The following is a 21,729-nucleotide window of genomic DNA, read 5'->3' on the forward strand; positions in this document are numbered from 1 at the left end:
GCAGAACTACTTTACACTTTTAGACAATATCTTCCTGAACTCTTGCAGAAATATGAGGGATGATGTTGGGAAGATGAAAAACCTTTAATTAATTTTAATACTGATTAAAAACATTTTTTATTAGTTTCATGTGCCTCCCCTTCTCCTGCATTCTGGCCTGCATCATGAGGAACTCATGCTCTGTTCATGTAGGTCATTTACTAAAATGGTCCTTGAGGTCCCAAAGGTCTACCTCATCTCACGCTAATTATGTTCATTACCTCTGCCTGCTATTCATCATATAACAACAGTCATATTGTTATATGATGAATGGCACTGATGCAATAGCAAGGACATCTTCTGACACCCTGCGGTTCAAGCGAACTACCCTCTCTCTACCAAAAACAGGTCAATGGGGTCATGTTTCTCTCCTCATAACAACGCTTAATTGAGCACTTGGTCTGCTGAGGGGGCTGGTACACCCTTGCAATCTTTCAGACAACGCTGACCTGCCCTGACTGCCACAGTGAAAACACCTGCAAACAAGTGTGTGTCCAAAGTGCCACCAGTCTCTCATACAATCAAATTGCCCTCCAGCATGGTTCCACAGAATAAGATAAGAAGACCACTTAGGAGAGGGAGAGGAGTCCCAGTGGAGCAGCCAGCCCACACATCTGCACCTCAAAGAAGATCGTTCTAGAACACAACATGAAGGAAAGACCAGAGCAGCATGCCATTTTTAACACCAACATCATGGGATGCATCAGTGTTTTATTGAGGAAAAAATGCTACAAATACATAATTTAAGTGTCTTAGTAAACAATTTAAAAAATCCACATAATTGTTAATAACCTCATAATAAAGGCATTAGCTTTCAATGATATTACTGTTATTTATTATTATCATAATTTATTACTTTTTTATGGATAATCACATTCAGCTCACCCCACACACTCACACAGATCCTGACAGACTCCTTGGTCAGGGGACTAACACGCAGTCTCCACATGAAACGACTCCTCAGTCTGGTGACCTTATCACATCCAAGTTTCAGAGTATGACCAAAAAAAAAAAAAAAAAAAAAAAAAAGAAAATGATGTTGACGCTGGCCATTAACAAGAGGGTGAACTATTGAGGTTTGCCATTTTGCATTAGAGAAGAAACACAAGACATAAACACCAGTTTGATGGGTTTGCAGTGAATTCATGGAAACAACAATACAAAATAGAGAAAAATATACATTTTGAGTTTTCCCAAGGTAATAATAAGAAAAGAAATATGGACTACATTATCAAAAGTTTAAAAATCTAAATTTTATGCTACAGCAGTGCACATTATTTTCAGCTTGATATCTTACAAACATTTATAAAACAGCATAATCATCATCATAATCAAGAATTTAAGGAAGTTCATTACAAAAATGTGAATGTGAATGACACATGGAGAAATATTAGACAACTTAACAATGACAATATTTTTTGTAGGCTTTTGCCTATTCACTGGCGACACTTTGAAGGTGAAATATATGGTTAGGGCATGGTTGACACACTTGAAAATAATCAATCAACACTTATTACTTTGTCAGTCACCACTGATATCCATAAGACTTCTGTTCATAAGACTTTTATAAAATCTTCCCCATTCTAATAACAGCATAGTACAGAACTATAAAAAACTGTACCCTCTGAAACGATCATCGTAAAAACATTCTTCTGTTATGTCTTGGACAGAAAATTCAACCTTTACTCTACCAAAACACCACATTACGTGACAACAACTTGCAAATAGACCACAGAAATCCACTCTGCCAAGCAGTAAAAAAAGGGAACTAAATTCCTGCTCATTCATGGACAGCTCTTTTGAGGTAATGCTTCCTCTACACTGGAGGAATACACCTTCACACACTGTAACCTACAAAGCAAAAATAGATAAAGCAAAGAAAATAAAACAAATAAACCCAACAAATAACTATTTACAAATTGCCTAAAAAAAAAAGAGGTACCATGATTTGTCACTCAGGAGTGGTGAAGGATGGGGGAGTGGCAGTCCTTAAAAAAAGTGATCTGGGTTGATAACTGTGGGTAGAAACTAAACACATATATGACATCAGATTTCACATTCGCTCATTCTTTGACACACCAAGTCATCTTCCAGGTCAATTAATGGAACCAATATGATTTTTCCTAAATCAAGGATTCAAATATTATGCAAAGATCCAATTGCACTAATAAAAATAAAGCAAGAGACTGAAATTCTATTTGGCTATTGTACATTAAAGCAAAGAACTGAATGTTTATGCTCTTTTGTCCCATCTGAATATCATAACGCAACATGATATGTTTTATTTGAAACTCATTTTACATGCTGCCTGCTACATCTGAACAGAACAGAGTTGTACTATACTAATACTAGAATAGTGATGACAGTAGTAAACTATAATAATCAATATTAATACTCACACCAGAACATCTAAATGCAGTGAAGGACAAGCAGATTATTAAACCTTAATTGTTTCTAAAGGCCAGAATAAAAACAATGTGCTATATAATCTACACGCCACCAAAGAATGTCCAGTGAGAATCACTCCCCACTTCCAGTGTCACTATAGCTGTAGAACTATACATTTATAGAGCATGTCGCGTTGGTAATATATAAAGAGCCGCTACACATGTAGTCCCGAGTCTCACTACACATGTAATATACCCAAAACTTCAGCTCCTACTTTACCCATATGTCCACCGGTACTGCCCTCTGTTGCTGTAGGCTGGTACTGCATGCATGCTGCTAAGAACGTCAGCAACAAATAAACACATCCAAATCATTAGACAGGTTTTACTCTTGCAATATTAGTGCACATTTTAAAACAGAAAATATTTGTTTGTTCATATATATATATATATATATATATATATATATATATATATATGTGTGTGTGTGTGTGTGTGTGTGTGTGTGTGTGTGTGTGTGTGATGATTAATAAAAAATACTGTAGCAAGTAAACCTGGTGCCAGCAGAGTGGAGCCCATGTGACAATCTAGAATTCTATTATCCAACTAGAAAGTAACAGCAATTCTAAAACCTAATGTAGAAAAAAATAAGTATTCACAAGAATGTGGGGAAGGTGTGTATGGATGTCACGTGCTGCTCTGGTTTGTTGGAAACATTTGATTTTGTGAACTAACCTCAATGCTGCTTAAAACAAAGGAAAAATAAAACAACCTGTGGGAATGGATCAAGTGCATCTTCTCATTATTGGGGTGCTTGATTACAGACCCAGGATGCAGCTAAAAGCCACAATCACAAGGAGATGAGCTGAGAGCCTCCATCAGTATCTGCTCAACTCCCTCAGTATCTGCTCCATGAAAAAATGAGCAGGCAGGAGTGCAAATAAGCATGATGGTTCACTAAATCCCTGTCTGTTATTCATTAACAGACTAATTTAGTCTGTTGTTTTTATTCAGATCCAGTTTACATTGTGCCGTCTATCAACAGAAATAAGAAATGCAATAAAAAATTGATGGAAATGATGGACGAAATATGGAAATCTGTTTTTTATCAAATACTCATGCTATATTTTTAGCAGTAATGGATACAGAGGCCCAGCTCACCCTCACACACACGCGCACACAAACACACACACACACACACACACCTGGCTGTTAACCAGCAGTGCAGCATGTAGTGAAGTGGTCGCCAGGAGTAGAAGTTCAGATTGACACTGAGGAATAGACGGTAAGAAGGTTAGATGAGTCTGTTGCTGATGGCTGAATGCTTCTCCACCTCTCAGTTCTCAGAGAGTGATAGGGCCAGGGCTGCCTGTAAGGCTGCCTCCTCATCAATGCTGTAGTCCTGTTGAATAGAGGTCAACAAGGTCAGGACAAGTGACAATATGTCATCTTTCAGTCTTTAAGCAGTCATTCTGCAGTCCTGGTCCTGGAAGTCCTTTTTCTCTATATATGACCAATGGATCAGTGGAACTGTGCGGTTCCAGGACCAGAAGTAGAGCTCTAGAATGATCTCACCACAAATGTATCATAAGAGAACTTGTGCCGATGCAGGAGGTGCTGCAAGAAGTTGGAGCTCTTATAGCTGGGGTCACCCCAGGGCATAGCAGAGCACACAGGGCAGACCTGCAGGAACACATTCACTCATTATCAATGTACAATAGAACTGTATGATAAACTAGAGCTGTGAGAAAACAGTGATGCATTACTGCAATATATTTGATTTATAACTCAAATCTTTTATTATTTTTTCTCAAAACAGTGTGTTATGGAAAGATGTGTGTCAGACAGTAGTTACATGATTACGAATAATTTTACCCAGGATATCTGTAGATATGACCATCAGGGTTTAATATAGTAAGTTGCCTTTGATATAGTAAGTTGCCTCAGAAGTCTTAATGAATGGTAAGACTCCACTCACCACTTTGTTGGGGTCATTGCGGTGGTTTTCCATGCAATGCTTCACCAATTCTTGTTGGTCCAGGTTACGGGCACCACAGTAGGGGCACACAAATGTTGACCGGTTTGGAATATTGCTACAAAAGGGTAGAATTACACCAGTAAACTACAAAATAGCCAAATTAAAGAGATTTACACTGGGCAGACACAAAAATCCCAAAAGCAAGGTCCTCCAACAAAGAATCATAGATTTACCAAGAAATGAATGTAAATACAGATTGCTGAAACTGTTCTCACCACTGCCTAGCTTCAGGACATTTTTGTATAATAATATTTTTAACACACTAAAAACCCACTAACCACGGCAATACCAAACCCACTGCATTAACGTTAGCTTTGCATAGCTCTCAAATATGCATAGAGCACCACAGATGCCTATAAGTGTCTGTTTTGTAAATTAATCACACTCAAATCAGAAAAAAAAATCAGCAGCATTGACTCAATGATTGTAGTAGTAAATCAATATAATTTCCTGCATTACAATGTGTTTGTCAGGTATTTGTCAACAGTTTATTCCTGTCAGTGAAAAGTGAAGGTTTATCATGTTCAGAGATCATCAAGGTTCATGGATGTGTGTGGATCTGTAGAACACACAGGTCATCATGGTTTATTGCGTACTGGCCTGCGTAACTAAGTCAAAATCTAAATCTCCTACAAAGGATATGAAGATAAAGGATATTTTGCATATAAACATCCAAACCTGACCATAAAGCGATTCAAGAAGGTGTCCTGATGTGATGAATATTTTCAATGGATCATGAAAAAAAACCCTGTGGAGAAACGTTCTGCTGGGAAATAGGGCTGCACCTTTACAATTTAAAAGTAAAGATAAACACTAAAAACAACTGTTTTTAATTAGCATTAATTAGAAGTCTAGGGACATGCAAACCTCATTGTTTTCTTTAAAGTAAAGTGAAGTGATTGTCACATGTGATACACAGCAGCATAAGACACGGGGCACACAGTGAAATTTGCCCTCTGCATTTAACCCATCACCCTGAGTGAGCAGTGGGCAGCCATGAAAGGCGCCCGGGGAGCAGTGTGTGGGGACGGTGCTTTGCTCAGTGGCACCTCGGCAGATTGGGATTCGAACCGGCAACCTTCTGATTACGGGGCCGTTTCCTTAACTGCTAGGCCACAACTGCCCCCAGAAAATTGACATGGTTCAGAAAATTGACATGGTTATCATTAATAATCTCAATAAGCCATCAATAAACACCATCCTGTTGGAACACAGGGATATGACTGGTTCATGTTCAATAAGTCCAAAAGAAAGAGAATCAAAGTGTTACAGCATAAAATGAGATTTCTAAGTTTCCACTTTGCTTCCTCCAGACATCAAAGGGCTCAACATTTACCTTTGATCTATTGCTCCTTTCCTTCAGCTTCAGACAGTTTTTAATCCAAACACCTCCCAGACATATCAAGACACAAACACACTCTATGCAAGTCAACAAAATAAATTCATTCTTTTAATTCCCTGTGATGAGAGCGAAATCAACACACTGCAAACAGTCCATACTGTACCCCAGTACAGTGTAATAGCTGATGTAATGAGGACATTTCTATCAGATCACTTCCACTCACTCCACAACTCACCTGGGGATGGGCTGTGAGGTGGGCACCACTGGCACAAATTTTGGGCAGTTTGCCATCTGTTCCTGTACTTTTGAGCAAGATGAGATGTGTGATCGCATTTTGACCAGTGTGACCTGTGTGAGGGCAGGGGGAGAGAGTGTTTGTCATGTGACCAGCGTTGAATTGTATGCACACGCACACACACACTCACTTTTTTGCTGCAGCCTCTACATGGCGCCTTGTACGATGACAGCTGCTTTTCTATACTGGAGGACTTGTCCACTTTCTTTGGGTCGAATGGCATTCGGCACAGAGGACACAGCGGTGACGTCACCTGCAGACAAGGCTGCAGACACTCGCCACAGAACCTGTGTACACAAACACACACAGTTATTCACAGCTTTATTCTGTGTGGCAACACAAAAAAAGATCCTTATTAAAAGTAGATACAGCAGCTATTATTAAAGTAAACCACATAAACCACATTTTCTAAAATACGCAATCACACCCGAGAACTGAAATTCCTACACCTTTGGCACCTCCTCGCAATCATTTTACTTCAATATCTCTCCAGATATGTTCAATCAAAAATCAAGTCTGAGCTTTGGCTGCGCCACTCAATGACATTTACAGAATTGTCCTGAAGCCACTCCTTTGATATTTTGGCTGTGTGCTTAGGATCGTTGTCCTGCTGAACTGTTGCCCCAGTCGGAGTTCAAGATCGCTCTGGAGCAGGTTTTCATCCAGGATGTCTCAGAACATCATCTGCAATCATCTTTTCCTCTCTCCTGACTAGTCTCCCATTTCCTGCAGCTGAAAACATCCCCACAGCATGATGCTGCCACCACCATGTCTTGATTCCTCCAAACTTGATGCCTGGCATTCCGACCAAAAAGTTCAATCTTTGTCTCATCAGACCAGAGAATTTTGTTTCTCATGGTCTGATAGTCCTTCAGGTGCCTTTTGGAAAAATCCAGACAGGCTGTCATGTGCCTTTTATTAAGGAGTAGCTTCTGTCTGGCCACTCAACCATACAGACCTTATTGGTGGATTGTTGCAGAGATGGTTGTCCTTCATTAAGTTTGTCCTCTGTTCACAGAGAATCTCCATCAGGCTCTTGGTCACCTACTTGACTAAGGCCATTCTGTGGCCACTATGCCCATTGCAGAAACATTTCTGTAACCTTCTGAATAAACATCTACCTGTAGGTCAAGGCAGCTTGACTCTCTTCTCCAACCCAAGGACACTTGGATACACACACACATATACACTAGAGGTGTTGAAATTAATTGTATAATCGATGAATCACGATGCAGATGCAGTGCAGAACATAATTGATTATATCATAATGACGTTGCCTGGTGATTTTCTGGCAGCGGTATAAAAAATCTTGTTAAAAATTGACTGTGGCAGCCTAATCTGCTTACAGTGCTGCTTCAGGTAGGACTTTCACGCTGTGCGGTGCAGCACCCGGCGGCCTTGCTCTGGAACCACAGTAATTTGTTGAACTTTGAGGTGTGACGTATTTTCGCACGACCAATAGAATCCAAGCTGGCGAGTGTTCTTTCTAACATTTTGAAACACACACACAAAGCGAGAATGGAGAAAAGGCGGGTCTTTTGAGAAAAAGGGACTTGCATACATTTTGCACGTATGCAAGAATCACTTTAAATTTTCTTCAACAAGCAGAAAAACGTGTGTTCAGTCCGCGCTCACCTGACGCCATGGCCGTCTGAACCAGGCATTTTTCTATGGAATCAGATTTGTGCCAAAAATTTGAAACAAAGCTTTCCTAATATCAAACAAAAGTACGATGTTGAAATGTAAAATAAGCGGTTGGAATTTTGACAACATATGTTTTTGCTTACATCTCGCTCTTTTCATTTTTCTGAAAATGAAATTCAGTCCATTTTGAAATACGGTTATAACATAACAAAATGTGGAAAAAGTGATGCGCTGTCAATACTTTCCGCATGCACTGTACATTGTCCCAAAGCACCTAACAAAGAGTTAAAGGAAACTGTAGCAAAAACACTCCCTGTAAAAAGAACCAAGGAATAGCAAAGTAAACCCATCCTCCTCTGGTCAGCACTGGATTACCCTTGGATGTTCAATGAGACATATAAAGGAAATATGGCAAATAGAGGTTACTGGAGTACAGCTATGTATTAAGGTGTAATATTGAGGTAGTATTCGGTTCCAGCAGATGACTATAGGTGGCTTGTTAGGGCCAGGCAGTACAGGCCATGCAGGAAAAGGACAGCAATGCCACACATTCCATTCACACCAGGCTGCTCTCTAGATGAGAATTACATTAAGAAAAAGGATAGGGATAAATAAAAGGGAAGGGCGATATATTAGCTGAAATGACAATAAGTGAAGAGAGGACTAAACATTTCCAGCAGCATTTTTATTTAAATATTGAAAGAGTGTCTGATTCCCGAATATTCCTTGGAAGTTTGTTCCAAAGATTTGGGGCTGTGTAAGTTGTTAATATTTGTGAGCCTTTATAGCCTTTTGGATAGTCTAACCTTTCACACAGTTATACAGTGAACTCAATGTGAGAACTGGAAAAAAAAACTTGCTGTAGGCCATTAGGCCTAAATCAGGGGTCACTGACCCACTAACCCATCCGAAGCCGCATGTGGCTTTCACCCTGCGGCTCCCTGCAGCTTTAGAAAATAAATAATAATTTAAGTGTATTGGGTTTTATTTGAAGATTATTAGCATATTTTTGGTCACTCAAAATATAAGTTCAAAATGCCATATATGCTTATATGCCGCCATCTGCACACATGCTATCTACGCAAAATATTTTGCATAAATAAAATTTCCCAAGCAACACAATAGGCCAGTTTTTATACATAGGTTTATACATAGATAAAGGTTGCCAAGCCCTGGTCTAGTGGCACACTGACTGCCTTTGACCCACATAAGAACTGGTATTAAGAAGCTTCTGGAAACTGCATTGAAAGATGATTCATGACATGAAAGCAGAGAAACATGACATAACCTTCCTTTGACCTCACCTTCAGTTCGTCAGAGCTCCACCATGCTAAACTGAAGGTTACATTCTACAACCACACAAACTACTCAAAACAGTAGACCGCTGCTTCTCACAAAAAAAAGAACAAAGGTTGTCTGTGGACATCACACATAGAGATCTCAAACTCCCAGACATAGAAACTGTGTCACGATCTAAAGCAACACTGTGCGTTAGGGCTGGACAATATATCGAAATCAAACCGAAATCGCGATTTGAATAAACACAATTTTACAAACCGCAACAACGTGATTTTTGAAACCCCAGATTCTGCTCCATCAGTAAAAATATAAGGGTTGATGCTGGGTTGAAAACGGTCAGTGACCAGGACACTGGAGTGTTGGTGACCCCCTGGGCCGCTGGGGAGGCAGGCAGAGGAGAGGCAGCTGCAATGATGTCACAGTGGGAGAACGGGACCGAATGGCGAATGCAGCCAAATGGGCAGAGTGTGGGCAGAGGACGTGCTGTCCATCCAAGGGGCGTGCAGCAGAGTACACACAGTTTAGACAGTGAAGTAAAATAAAGTTTGCTGCGCTTGGCACGAGATTTACCTGGGGCTTTCCATGGGGCTCAACTCAAAAAATATGGATTTCTAAACTCCAGGTAAGATGATAATGTGATAATATCAGCTTTCTCCATTCTTGCTTGGTGTGTGTGTTTCAAGGAGGAAGACCAAACACTGTCCGCTTTGATTCTATGGGTTGTGTGAAGCCCTAACCGTTGGGCATGTGCAGAACCGATTGGGCACTGACAACCGCTTGTGCCACGGAAGCCGCAGGAAATAATGGGTTTCAGAGCAAAGTGTAGCCCACCGATTATTTTTGTTAAATATCATTCAGCCCTACTGTGTGTATGCATACTGTGCGTGCATGCAGGAAATTTTCATTGGGGTGGCCAGGATGGATCTGTGATCCAGTGAACTAGAAGTAAAAAAAAAATAAAAATTATGTTCTGTCCATTATTTCTTGGTTCAGTCATTAAAGGGTTAAGCACCTAAACCACACACCTCTACAATGTTTGGAATGCAGGTACAGGTGGAAAAGGTCAAATTAGTACCATTGTTTGAGTGGAATAGCCTGGCTATCTCGGATCGCATATAAAAGTAATAGCATACCTCACACAATAGATTACTAATTTTTGATATATAGCTTGCCAGTGTGTGTGCTTCATGGCCACCACATCCTCAGGTAGTTCTGCTGATGTTCACAGCAAATGGTCACACAAATCTATGCATGCAGTCACAGGTTCTGTTTATTTGAAAGATGAGGAACAGGTATGCAGATCAGCGAGGATTCGTGAATAAAATCTTGTTATGATTGGCATGGATTTGTAGATCTTCCAGCCTCTCTCATGTTACATGAGGAGCAGATGGAGGCTTTAGTTTCGTAGCATCAGGATTAGGACATGTCTGTGATAGACAAAAGCACCCCCATAACCCACCCCCTGCTGTGTCACTGGCTGTAAATAACAAAACTTGTCTGGAGGAAAAATATTCTGTTGATCATTACCAGATAAGGAAATGAATTATCAAAAACTGGGATTTGATTAAGAGCAGTAGGATCCTGGTGAATGTGACAAGCACTGGCCAACACAGCACCCCACTCCTAAAGAAGAGACGAATCTTGTTATAAATACACATAACTAATGAAATTGACAATGCAAAAGTAGTAATTTTACTTATATTAAATAAGATAATTAAATTGAAATGAGTTTTCATACTGAAACATAGCTTTCTGATGTTTCACATGATTATAACTTAAAAACAACACCATGCAGATATGGAAGGCCTCTGGGTCAAAACACTGGGACAAACAACATGAAGCTCTTTACCATGATCACCTTCTGGCCTATCAGTGTTCCATCATTCCAGAAGGCCAATTAAAAGTGAAAGTGAAGTGATTGTCATTGTGATGCACAGCACAGCACACGGTGCACACAATGAAATGTGTCCTCTGCTTTTAGCCATCACCCTTAGTTAGCAGTGGGCAGCCATGACAGGTGTCTGGGGAGCAGTGTGTGGGGACGGTGCTTTGCTCAGTGGCACCTTGGCGGATCAGGATTCGAACCAGCAACCTTCTGATTACGGCGCCGCTTCCTTGACTGCTAGGTAAACAGCACAGATGCATTGGCCGGGAACTGAACCGGGCCTAACACGTGGCACTTAACCACCATTGCACCATCACATCCAAGTACTCCACTACATGGCTGGCCAGCAATGATGACAAAATTGTGTCACAGGCCCTTTCCTCACCCTACTGAGATTTTCTTCTGAAACATGATGGTTACAGTGAGGAACACAATATTCCTCCCTGAACAGCATGTGGGAGGCTGTGCTTGCTGCTGCATGAGACATCCATGGATGGAAGCCCTATGGTTGATTGTTTACTGTAATTTATTGGCATAACAACTGTGCATACTTATATATTCCCATGCGAAACTTAGCTAAAACTGTCTTTTCATTTGATAAACATTAAGATATGACATTTATTCAGATTCTGAATGTGTTGAATTTCCCAGGAATACAAAGATGTGCACCAGTTTACAATGCCAGTCACAATGGAAGACTGAAGATTCAGTAAGAGACAGAAACTCAACAAGCTTATTAACAATATTCTTACATTTATTTAGAGCCTACAAGAATGCACTGTAAAGCAGCTCACAGTTTCTTGCTGTGCACTGGTAATGGAGTTACCAGATGGAAGAAACAGGAGCACAGTGGCCACGCCTCCCACTACACATGCAAAACACACCCAAACCTTCACATACAGCTTGGTACAAATAGCATCACAGGCGGAAGGCTCTGAGGAACACTGAAATAGCACAAGGAAGCTGGTTCTGCAAGTCTGAACCTGCTCTACATCAGCATCATTTCAGCTGCGGCACCTCACACTCATGCCAATGGTTTCAGTATATTGAGACAATGAGAACTTTGAGGGAAGTGCAGGGTCATTACTGCACAGCTTTTCTGCTCCTCTTTGTCTTACTGCGTAGATTTTGAGCCAGGGGCTTCCTGAAAACAATGTTAAAAACAGCATCCAACACAGAGACTGCTGGAAAACCTTCGACCAAATTTATAAGCAGCTGCTATAGAACCAATGCGAACATACTGCACGCACTGAAAGCGACGAACCCGAATCTACTGGTACATCATCGTCATCATCATCATCATCATCAATCATTTGAACAGTGGGGTAGCGCGCAATAGTGAAGAGGAGATAGGATTCCTACTGCTGCCATTTCATTAGTTCACATTACATAGCGCGCAGTTCCGGGATGAAGGTGAAAGAAGGAAAAGAAAGGCGCCGTGGCCTCCTGTGGCGCTACTCACGTGTGCGCGCAGCTGGAGATGCTGACGGGCTTGTGGTAGACCTCCAGGCAGATGGGGCATGAGAACTGGCTCTCCAGGCTCTCGCCAGGCGCGGCCGCAGCTGCCCCGTTCGGCTGCGGGTGCTGCTTGAGCTGTGCAGCCGACACAAAGCTGCGGAACATCGCCATCACGAATACGGCGCGTTAGCTGGCTGGCTCGCTGCTGTCTGTCCTTCGCTCGATCTGTCTGTCGCTCTCTCGCGTTAAGCAAATCTGCGGACACGGCGCACTGCGATCTGTTCTCACCCGAGACACAGACGAGCCTCGGAGCAATTGTGGAGGAAGCGGTGTCGGGCGGACATCGGCTCAGCCGAGAGAACACGCCGGAGCAGGAGAGAAGTAAACATTACCACACAGCTACAACAAAAGCGCTGAAACGAACCCAGTGCGACGTGTGGGACCTGTAGTTTCTCTAGCGGCGCAATCCGCGCTTCCAATCGGACTTAGAACTACACTCCCAATGTCCTTTGCGTGAAAATTGTATTTAGAAAACGGAAGGTTGCGCCACAGTGCATAATTTCCCTCCATATGTATGTGTATTTAACTGTCGTGAATTATATGGAAGGTAGCAATATGTGCGCCATTTGTATATCTGTAATTTGAAAACGGACGTGTTTTGCATACGTTTCTAAAAAAAATATATAAGAAATGCGTTACGATATACGTCATCAAAAAGGGACTGGAAATACCGTCCTGCACATGAGTGAAGGGTGGAGGTATTGGTGGATTTGTTAATACCTTCTGGTGCTGTTTAATCTGGGCTGTAATTGAATTCAGCATCAGATACATTAAACCTGTTGGGTGTAGTATTTTATGTAGAGATGTGTCAGGTTGATGAAGAGTACAGTGGTCTGATCAGAAGTAAGCCCAGTCCCATGTAAGTACACAATTAAGTATTTTTTGTCTCCTGGAAACAGTAGCGCATCATGGATACGTCATGTTAATGCGCTTCTGATTATTATTTACAGATCCTATAAGAAGTGCGTGAAGTGTAAACATGGCTCCGCGGTGCTGACGATCCGCTCAGGAGACGGCTTCTGCAGGTAAACCCCATCTTCATTCTGTAATTCTTCTCTGCTTGCAGCCTTTAAACTGCAGTTGGGACCGCTGATTTCAGGAAAGGGAAGAGCTCTTTGACCATGAACTTGTAATTTTGTCATTTTTAAAGGGGCTGCTTTAAAGACTACTTTATACACAAGTTTCGAGCAATGCTTGGGAAAAACCGCATCATTTTTCCAGGAGAAAGGGTAAGCAGGCCTCTGAGATGTTCCGGCTGTGAACATTGACAGGGCCGTTCAGGTACTTTGAGATGTTTGCTGGTGCAGGTGCTGTTGGCCGTGTCTGGTGGACTGGCGTCCAGCTCCATGCTGTCACAGGTTCAGGAGGTATTGAGCATTTTCCATTTTTATAAAACATTTCACTACACTGCACTTCATTTGCATACGATCATTTAGATTTTTATTTTGTCTTGCAGGGACTGAGCCATGATGCTTCCAAGAAGTTACGCTTTATACCAGGAATTATCTACGTGGATGGTACATGGATGTATTGCTTCATTTAGTTTCACTGAGCAGATGTTACAGAGGTTAATGGGAAGATCTTAGGCAAAGGCAGTTTAAAATCTATTGGTTCCTAAGTACCGATTAGAATATGATTTAGAACGAAGTTAGACCAGTAAACATTTATGGTTTTACATCACTTTTGTGTTGATTTTTTGGGTGGGCATCAATCCTATAAAAGCTGGATCCTAAGTCAGTGGTCTTACTACTCCTGGCAAGCAGCTCCAATCACAGAGATCAGAGCAGAGGACCTCAGTAGACAGGGCTCCGAGTCACAGAATTACTCACACCTAAATTGCGGTTAAAGGAATGCCTTCTTATGAGATTTTTTCAGAGGGTGGTGCCATTGGGTTGAGTACAGAAGAACGAAAGAAGACAATTTCACAGCTGGAAGATATTTTCCAAAACACCAGCTACCCATACCACATTGTACCCTTTGAGGAGGTGAGCTGTGTGAACTGCACTTAGACATACTTTCAACACATATCTTTTTATGTGGTCTTTTATTTATTTGTTTAGTGATTTGTCATTGTGATACACAGCAAGTACAGCAGACGGTTACACAATGAAATGTGACCCGTGCATTTAACTCATCGCCCTTAGTGAGCAGTGGGAAGCCATGAAAGGTGCCTGGGGAGCAGTGTGTGGGGACAGTACCTTGGTGGTTCGGGATTCGGCAAATTTCCATTTATGGGTCTGCTTCCTTACCTGCTAGGCCAACACTGCCCCACACATCTCTACCATGGGTCTTGTTTGGGGTTCTTTTTGTTGTTTTGATTTTCATACTAATAATATTGATTGAAATTCCTGGACAATGTTATTAAATTGCACAAACATTTCTTCCTGTCTTCAGATCTTCAGACTTCCTGCGTCTGTCCTGGAGACTATGAGGCCCACCTCAGACCATTCTGTTTCAAGCTACAAGTGGGCTGTGGCTCAGTTCACCCAGGACATCAGAACGGGGCAGAGCAGAGAGAGTCGAGACCCCTCCCTGGAGGATTGTTTTTCTGGACTGGACACAAGGGACTGGAGTCAGAAGCTGCCCCCATCTGCTGACCACACAGAGGCTCTGAAGCTGTTGTTTGCCTCTGTGAAAACTTTAACAGCTAAAGAAGATTTGTTACAAACACTCAGGTAATAATAGTAATGATTTCCTTACATTAAGATTACCACATTTACCAGTATCAATGTCACTATTTCAGAAAGCTGGAATGATAATCTGCATGTTGTTAGTGGGTGTGGCTAAGTTTGTGATATCCACCGATATGGATATTAGAAATGTAGAGATTGGATGGAATCGAGGAGATGGATGCTGTGCTATATCTGGATGTGCGACATATTGACAGGAGGGAGCTTAAATCATCCAGAATGCGGAAGTAGGGTGTTTGAGAGCTGTCAATAATGCACACAGACTAAATTTAGTACACACAGTACTTATCACTGTGCTATGAAACTGATTTGCAGAATATAAAGTACATGGCCATCCCTTGTAATCAGATTATATCAGTGTTTCTATTACTGTGTCCAGGCTGCACCTGATCCTATATGTGGCGCGGCAGGCGGGATACACCAAAATCATGGTGGGGGACAGCTGCTCGCGCCTGGCCGTTAAACTGCTGAGCAGCATCGCTCTGGGCAGGGGAGCCGCACTGGCCATGGACACGGTGAATTTGCTCGCTCGCTCGCTCACTCACTCACTCGCTCGCTCGCTCTCTCTCTCTCTCACACAGACGGACGGGCCAACACACTTTCTCACACTCTCTCTCTCCACGTCTTCATGACCTTTTAACGTACAACTTTATTCATGTTATTCTTATCTTTGTTCTTATTAATATTGTGTTTACTGCTTCCTAGGGCTTTTCTGATCCACGTTATGACGATGTTATCATTGTACGACCCATGAGAGACTACTCTTCTAAAGAGATCGCCTTCTACAACCGGATGTTCTCTGTGCCATCAGTTTTCAGTCCAAGTCTGGACACCATGGTGGGCAGTCAAATGAGGGGGGTGTATCTAATCTGAGGAATGGGTGGGAAGGGCTCGTTCTTCAGCATGATTTTAAATGACTAGTAGATTTGGCAAACAAAAATGTATATAAAGCCCAAAACACCTGTGGGATTTGCTGGCGTCACCATGTGCAGTGAACCTGTGTACTGTATGTAGCAGATCACTTTTACATTTTTTGGAGGAACTGGAGATATTGATATTTTTTGTCTTGGGTGAAAATAGTGTTGGCCTGGTGAATAAGGAAGTAGACTCGTAACCAGAAGGTTGCGGGTTCAAATCCCAAACCACCAAGGTGACACTGATGTCTCCCTGAGCAAGGTACCGTCCCCAAACAATGTTCCCAGGGTGCCTTTCATGGCTACTCACTAAGGGTGAACACATTTTGTTGTGTACACCATGTGCTGTGCTTTCTGTCTATTACGATGACAATCACATCACATGATTGGAGACCTGAGCAACGTCTTGTTTAATAGACCCCTCCCACCAGAAAGAGAAGGAAATTAGCAGGTAACCTATATAACCTTTCAATTTGTGTATTTCATATTTTTCACTTGTATGTTATGTGGCTCTTGTGGAATGCTGTATGAATACACAGTAGAATGACTAAATGATCAAAGTCAGGATATTGAGGGTCATTAGATTAGAAGGTGGAGACCTCTCCTGCAGTGATTTGTTACTTGTTCACCTTTCTCCTTCTTGTTCTTTTCTGTTTCCAGGCCCCTGATAAAGCCAGCATCCAGCGGCTGACTGAGACATTTCTCACCAAACTCCAGACTGACTTCCCCTCCACTGTCAGCACCATCTACCGGTGAGTGTTGATGACCCACCTTACCGTATCACATTTCCTCCTGTGTTTGTGTTTTGGATTGAAATTATCCAGCATGTGCACACACTCAACCACACCCACACAATGTTCTGATTTGAAAAATGTGTCTGCAGAGGTCATGCTGGAGGCCTGACTAAGCTAATTATTAAGTGACTATAGTTTCACTTTTGTCTTCAGCACAAGTGAGAAGCTGCACACAGCTCACCCCCCTCAAAGCAGTGATGCCCATCCTGCTGCTAGATGTCTTCTGTGCCTGTGTGCTTTGGACACCACGGCTGGTATGTGCCAACACTCAGCAGGTCACATGGCATCATAATAGTCTAAAAAAGAGGTGTGAGTGGTTCCTTATTATTTCTCATAATTTATTTTCATGGTGCAGATGATTGCTCTGCTCTCCATGCCACGCTACAGTCAGAGTGGCTGTCACAGAACCGAGGCAGGGGGAACAGCCCTGTAGCCTCAGGGCCAAACTCCGCTCCAGATCAGTGCTGCTCCTCAGTCAGAGGTTGTGCAACTTCAGTAGGAGGAGGAGGAGGTGGTAGCTGCTGCTCCTCTTCTAATCAGTAAGTGTACTCATTCACCCTTTAATCCAAATAAAGCAACATTGTTATGTAGCTATTGTTATATAACAACTATTGGTACTTCTACAGCCAAAAATATGATTTTTGTTATATATTTTTCATTTACTGATAAAAAAGGAACTGTGTTTCAGTGCCCACAACCCCAGTCATCAATTGTGACTAGATATTAGAACCACACATCATATGTTGCATTGATAGAGTTGTTTCTGAGTGGTGTTGTAGTTGAACATGAGCTAGTGGTAAGAATTGCCAAACTATCCAGCCATATCAGTCCTTTTAGAATCAGACAGTACATCTTTATAATTAAGTGGCCAGTTGAGTACATGCAGCCAAATTTACACGATTCAGGGTCCTTTTCATTTTTTACAGGATGCCAGTAAGCAGTGACCTCATGGCCTTGTTGTGCTATAGCTGCAGGCTGACCATTAAAGACATGGTGAGTGGAGATGTGCACTGTTATGCATCCCAGCCTAATGTTGTCTGTTTGAATCCGTATCAGTCAAGGTGCCACTGAGCAAATACACCATAACCACACACTGCTCCCCGGGGACTTCACTAAGGGTGATGGGTTAAAAGCAGAAGACACTTTTTTTGTTTTGCACGTTGTCTGCAGTGTTTCACTTTCAGTGTAACTCTTTGCAGATGTGTAGGAGTGTCTTATTCTAATTGCTTGCCATTTCTGTTCTCTGCAGGCTACAGTTGCCACCCTCCCCCAGTATGTTGTGACTGAAGCTGACAGGAGAAAGAGAAGGTAAAATGGTCATCTAATGTCTTAAAGTAGATTAGATTAGATTAGATTCAACTTTATTGTCATTACACATGTACAAGTACAGGGCAACGAAATGTAGTTTAGGTCTAACCAGAAGTGCAATAAGCAGCAAGTGCAGGATACAGTTCAAATAAGTTAAGTTATATATATATATACATAAAGTGATATGTGCTATACATAAGGTGATATGTGCAGTACAAAGTGATATGTGCAGTACAAAGTGATATGTGCAGTACAAAGTGATATGTGCAGTGCAGTGATTATCAAGAGTGAATGTGGGGGGCAGAGGAGTTCAGCAAGGAAACAGCTCTGGGAAAAAAGCTGTTCCTAAGTCTGCTGGTTCTTGTCCGTGGTAGCCTGAACCGTCTGCCTGATGGCAGGAGAGAGAACAGTTCGTGGGCCGGGTGGGAGGAGTCCTTAAGAATACTGTGAGCTCGACGCAGACAGTGCTTCCTCTGGATTTCCTCAATGGATGGAAGTGGAGTCCCTGTGATGCGCTGGGCAGTTTTCACCACCCGCTGCATCGCCTTACGCTCAGCAACAGTGCAGCTTCCATACCACACTGTGAGACAGCTGGTAAGGATGCTCTCTATTGTAGAGCGGTAAAAGTTCAACAGGATGGTAGTGGGTAGCTGGTTCTTTTTTAATGTTCTCAAGAAGAAGAGGCGCTGGTGAGCCTTCTTGACCAGGCTGGAGGTGTTAATGCTCCAGGACAGGTCCTCTGAGATGTGGGTCCCCAGGAACTTGAAGGATGTAACAGGCTGCACAGTCATCCCATTGATGTGGATGGGATCATGCGAGCCTCTTCTCTCCCTCCTGAAGTCCACAATGAGCTCCTTGGTCTTGGTGGTGTTTAAAAGAAGGTTATTTTCTGTGCACCAAGTGGCCAGATGCTGGACCTCCTCCCTGTAGGCAGTCTCATCGTTGTTGTCGATGAGACCTATCACCGTGGTGTCATCTGCAAACTTAATAACGGAGTTTGATCCATACATAGGTCGACAGTCATGGGTGAAGAGGGAGTAGAGGAAGGGGCTCAGCACACAGCCCTGTGGTACACCAGTGTTGAGCGTGACAGTAGTGGAGCGGATGTGGCCTGACCTTACATGCTGTGGTCTGCTGGTCAGAAAGTCCATAATCCAGTTGCAAAGTGAGGTGTTGATGTCCAGGGCTCTAAGTTTAGAGATTAGCTTAGAGGGGATGACAGTGTTAAATGCTGAGCTGAAATCAACAAACAGCATCCGTGCATATGTGTTTTGCTTGTCCAGGTGTGTGAGTACAGAGTGCAGCGCTATGGAGACTGCATCCTCTGTGCTCCTATTGCTACGGTACGCAAACTGGTGTGGGTCCAGAGTTGGTGGGAGGAAGTCCCTCAGATGTGCCAGGACTAACCGCTCGAAGCACTTCATGATTATGGGTGTGAGTGCTACAGGGCGGTAGTCATTCAGGCATGTTGGACTAGAATGTTTCGGCACTGGTACAATGGAGGTGGATTTGAGGCATGTTGGAACAGCTGATGGACTGTTGATTCTTTTCTTAGTTAAGTGGCTATTTCACTAGAACAGTAGTGAAATAGGGCTGTTCACTGTATAGACCTTTGAGGCCATCAATTGTGTTGTGCAGAGGTAGGTTTGGTTCAAACACATTCAGAAGGGAAGACAAGGAACAGTTTTTTTGAAAACCATAGAGAATGCATAGCAATCGTCCAAGCAAAGGGTAGTTATTTTGAAGTATCTAAATTGTTAAACATTCCACTTTGTTTAATACTTCCATATTAATCTACAACATAGAAGAAAAACTATTGAATGAGAAGGTGTGTTTAAACATTTGACTGGTACTTTAGCTACACATGCTGTAGCCCTGAAACACTACATAGGACAGAACTCTAATACACTCCAGCACTTTCACTTCTATCATTTCTAGAATCCCCTGAGAATACTGAATATCATACAGTGTATGACTGTGTATGTGACAAATAAAATTTGAATTTGAAATGGCTTGAGTAAGTAGGTGAGAGCCACACAGAAAACAGAAGAGGTGCCAGCAGTAGCTGTGTCTTGCTTTTGTCGCTTGATAATCTGCATTGTTCTGATATTCAGTGGTACATTTTTTTTATTTCAGGCATGTAATGAAGAAGGAAATCAGTCAGTACCTGTTAGATGATAATGAAGATCTACAGTCTTAAATCACAAAGTGTATAGTTAATATATACACATGCACAATCCATACAAATTATTTGACCTTTTTATGATTTATTTGAGTTTTAAAAATACCTTGTTTTATATGTGGAATAAAAGTGGGAGCGTCGAATGCTAACTGTCATTTATTCTGTACAAATGTACAATGTCTCAATCACACATGTGGACTATTTTGTTAAACCCTCAGGTTCCTCCTGCAGCAGCACATATTTGGCTTGGAATAGACATCTTGACCCTTCTGGAAAAATGTTACAGAAAGGGATTTAAACAAAAAAAAAAACTAAGTGAAATTGTAGCCTGTCTGATGGCTCAAAATCTATAAAGTTATTCCAGCATGACACTTTTTTTTTTAAAAGATCATCCAAGTGGTGCACAAATCTAATGTTCCAAGATGTCACCATCCTGTCTAATCTGAGATTCATCTAAAAACAACCAAAAAAAACCCTGCTCTTTACAAATGAAAAAATTCAAGTGTTTTTCACATCGCCGTTAAGTCTATGAACAGTAATCAATAGTTTAAAATAGTTTCCTCTGATTTGTAAACGATAGTGAACGTTGATGTTTGTGGCTGTAGGCTACATGAAGAACTCACTTGTCCAATGTCCATTTTCAAAGCAGCAATAATTTAATGTTTCAGATGCTGCTGTGGCACTGGTTTCTGTGCCTACTGGTATGATTACTTGTTGTAGACTACTAGTGTCTGATAAACTCAGAAACTCATGACAATTCTGTTGCTGACATCAGGCTCAGTGTCCTGGGTTGATGTATATGAATGTATGTCAGTCTGTGACCCTACTCGCTGTAAATCAGCAGCCTGTGAACAGCACAATTAGAACAAACGGAGCTGGACTGATAAGAAGCTGATTATGTAGAAGGGCAGAAGGATGCCACGATCACTCAGTCCAATCCAGATTGCTCTACCCACATGTAGAAAAGCCAAGGCTCCTCAGGAGGGGTAGTAGTTCTCCAGCAGATAAAGCCCCACAGAACCCCAATGCCATGACATGGTAAATGAAAAGACAATGAGTCAGTCAATGTGGTTTAGAAGGTTCTCATTCTCTGTGGGCTTTCTCTCTCGTCCACTTGATCATGGTCTCAGGTGAGCGGTAGAGGAAGATAAGCTTAGAGTAGAGCTCTTCTTCCAGTTCCAGCTCACCAGTCTCACGCACCAGGAAAATGTCTGTGCAGAGCTTCAATATACGATCAACGCATGGTAATTCCTCAAACATGATGGAGTGGGAGATCTCGCTGAAGAAGCCACGGACAAACTTCCCAATGACCAGCACCACAGATACATACAGACCCATAATCCTGCAGCAAAGAGACAAACACTTCAGCCATTTAAGATCACATCATGTCAGAC

The 21,729-nt window shown here is 42.0% G+C and overlaps 3 protein-coding genes across 5 annotated transcripts in view; 1 reads left to right on the forward strand and 2 right to left on the reverse strand.

Annotated features, from left to right (window-relative positions):
* Window positions 1-712: 712 nt before the first annotated feature.
* On the reverse strand, window positions 713-12,815 carry rnf166 (ring finger protein 166). The gene is made up of 7 exons (XM_028956278.1): window positions 12,392-12,815; window positions 6,232-6,388; window positions 6,042-6,154; window positions 4,405-4,519; window positions 4,002-4,109; window positions 1,982-3,828; window positions 713-1,890 (listed from the first exon to the last, which is right to left on the reverse strand). The coding sequence occupies exons 1-6, from the start codon at window positions 12,556-12,558 to the stop codon at window positions 3,763-3,765; spliced, it is 726 nt and encodes a 241-aa protein (XP_028812111.1). The 5' UTR covers window positions 12,559-12,815; the 3' UTR covers window positions 713-1,890; window positions 1,982-3,762.
* On the forward strand, window positions 12,237-20,478 carry ctu2 (cytosolic thiouridylase subunit 2 homolog (S. pombe)). Of its 2 annotated transcripts, none has more exons than XM_028956275.1 (15): window positions 12,237-13,306; window positions 13,398-13,472; window positions 13,598-13,676; window positions 13,755-13,814; window positions 13,904-13,964; window positions 14,323-14,432; window positions 14,842-15,122; window positions 15,517-15,652; window positions 15,843-15,974; window positions 16,712-16,803; window positions 16,999-17,099; window positions 17,201-17,384; window positions 17,772-17,838; window positions 18,095-18,153; window positions 20,290-20,478. In XM_028956275.1, the coding sequence occupies exons 1-15, from the start codon at window positions 13,251-13,253 to the stop codon at window positions 20,351-20,353; spliced, it is 1,557 nt and encodes a 518-aa protein (XP_028812108.1). In that variant the 5' UTR covers window positions 12,237-13,250; the 3' UTR covers window positions 20,354-20,478. The 2 variants fall into 2 exon arrangements, with proteins under 2 accessions (XP_028812108.1, XP_028812109.1); XM_028956276.1 differs by having other exon boundaries at window positions 12,240-13,306; window positions 18,095-18,182; window positions 19,682-20,413.
* Window positions 20,263-21,729, reverse strand: part of piezo1 (piezo type mechanosensitive ion channel component 1 (Er blood group)) — a 68,797-nt gene continuing 67,330 nt past the window's right edge. For both annotated transcript variants that reach the window (XM_028956273.1, XM_028956272.1), the window contains one exon: window positions 20,263-21,677. In XM_028956273.1, coding sequence (XP_028812106.1) covers window positions 21,419-21,677 — 259 coding nt within the window. In that variant the 3' untranslated portion in view covers window positions 20,263-21,418. The remainder of the gene's footprint in view (window positions 21,678-21,729) is intronic.

This window comes from Denticeps clupeoides, chromosome 16, assembly GCF_900700375.1.
Source record: "Denticeps clupeoides chromosome 16, fDenClu1.1, whole genome shotgun sequence".
Taxonomy (NCBI): Eukaryota; Metazoa; Chordata; class Actinopteri; order Clupeiformes; family Denticipitidae; genus Denticeps; species Denticeps clupeoides.

Coding starts and splice junctions, on each gene's coding strand:
- rnf166 (XM_028956278.1), bottom strand. CDS start 12,558: ATGGCGATGTTCCGCAGCTTTGTGTCGGCTGCACAGCTCAAGCAGCAC. Junction 4,110..4,404: donor GCAATGACCCCAACAAAGTG/GTGAGTGGAGTC, acceptor GTGTTCCTGCAG/GTCTGCCCTGTGTGCTCTGC. Junction 3,829..4,001: donor TCTCTTATGATACATTTGTG/GTGAGATCATTC, acceptor TCTATTCAACAG/GACTACAGCATTGATGAGGA.
- ctu2 (XM_028956275.1), top strand. CDS start 13,251: ATGTGTCAGGTTGATGAAGAGTACAGTGGTCTGATCAGAAGTAAGCCC. Junction 13,677..13,754: donor TCATTTTTCCAGGAGAAAGG/GTAAGCAGGCCT, acceptor TTGCTGGTGCAG/GTGCTGTTGGCCGTGTCTGG. Junction 16,804..16,998: donor ACTGTCAGCACCATCTACCG/GTGAGTGTTGAT, acceptor TTTTGTCTTCAG/CACAAGTGAGAAGCTGCACA.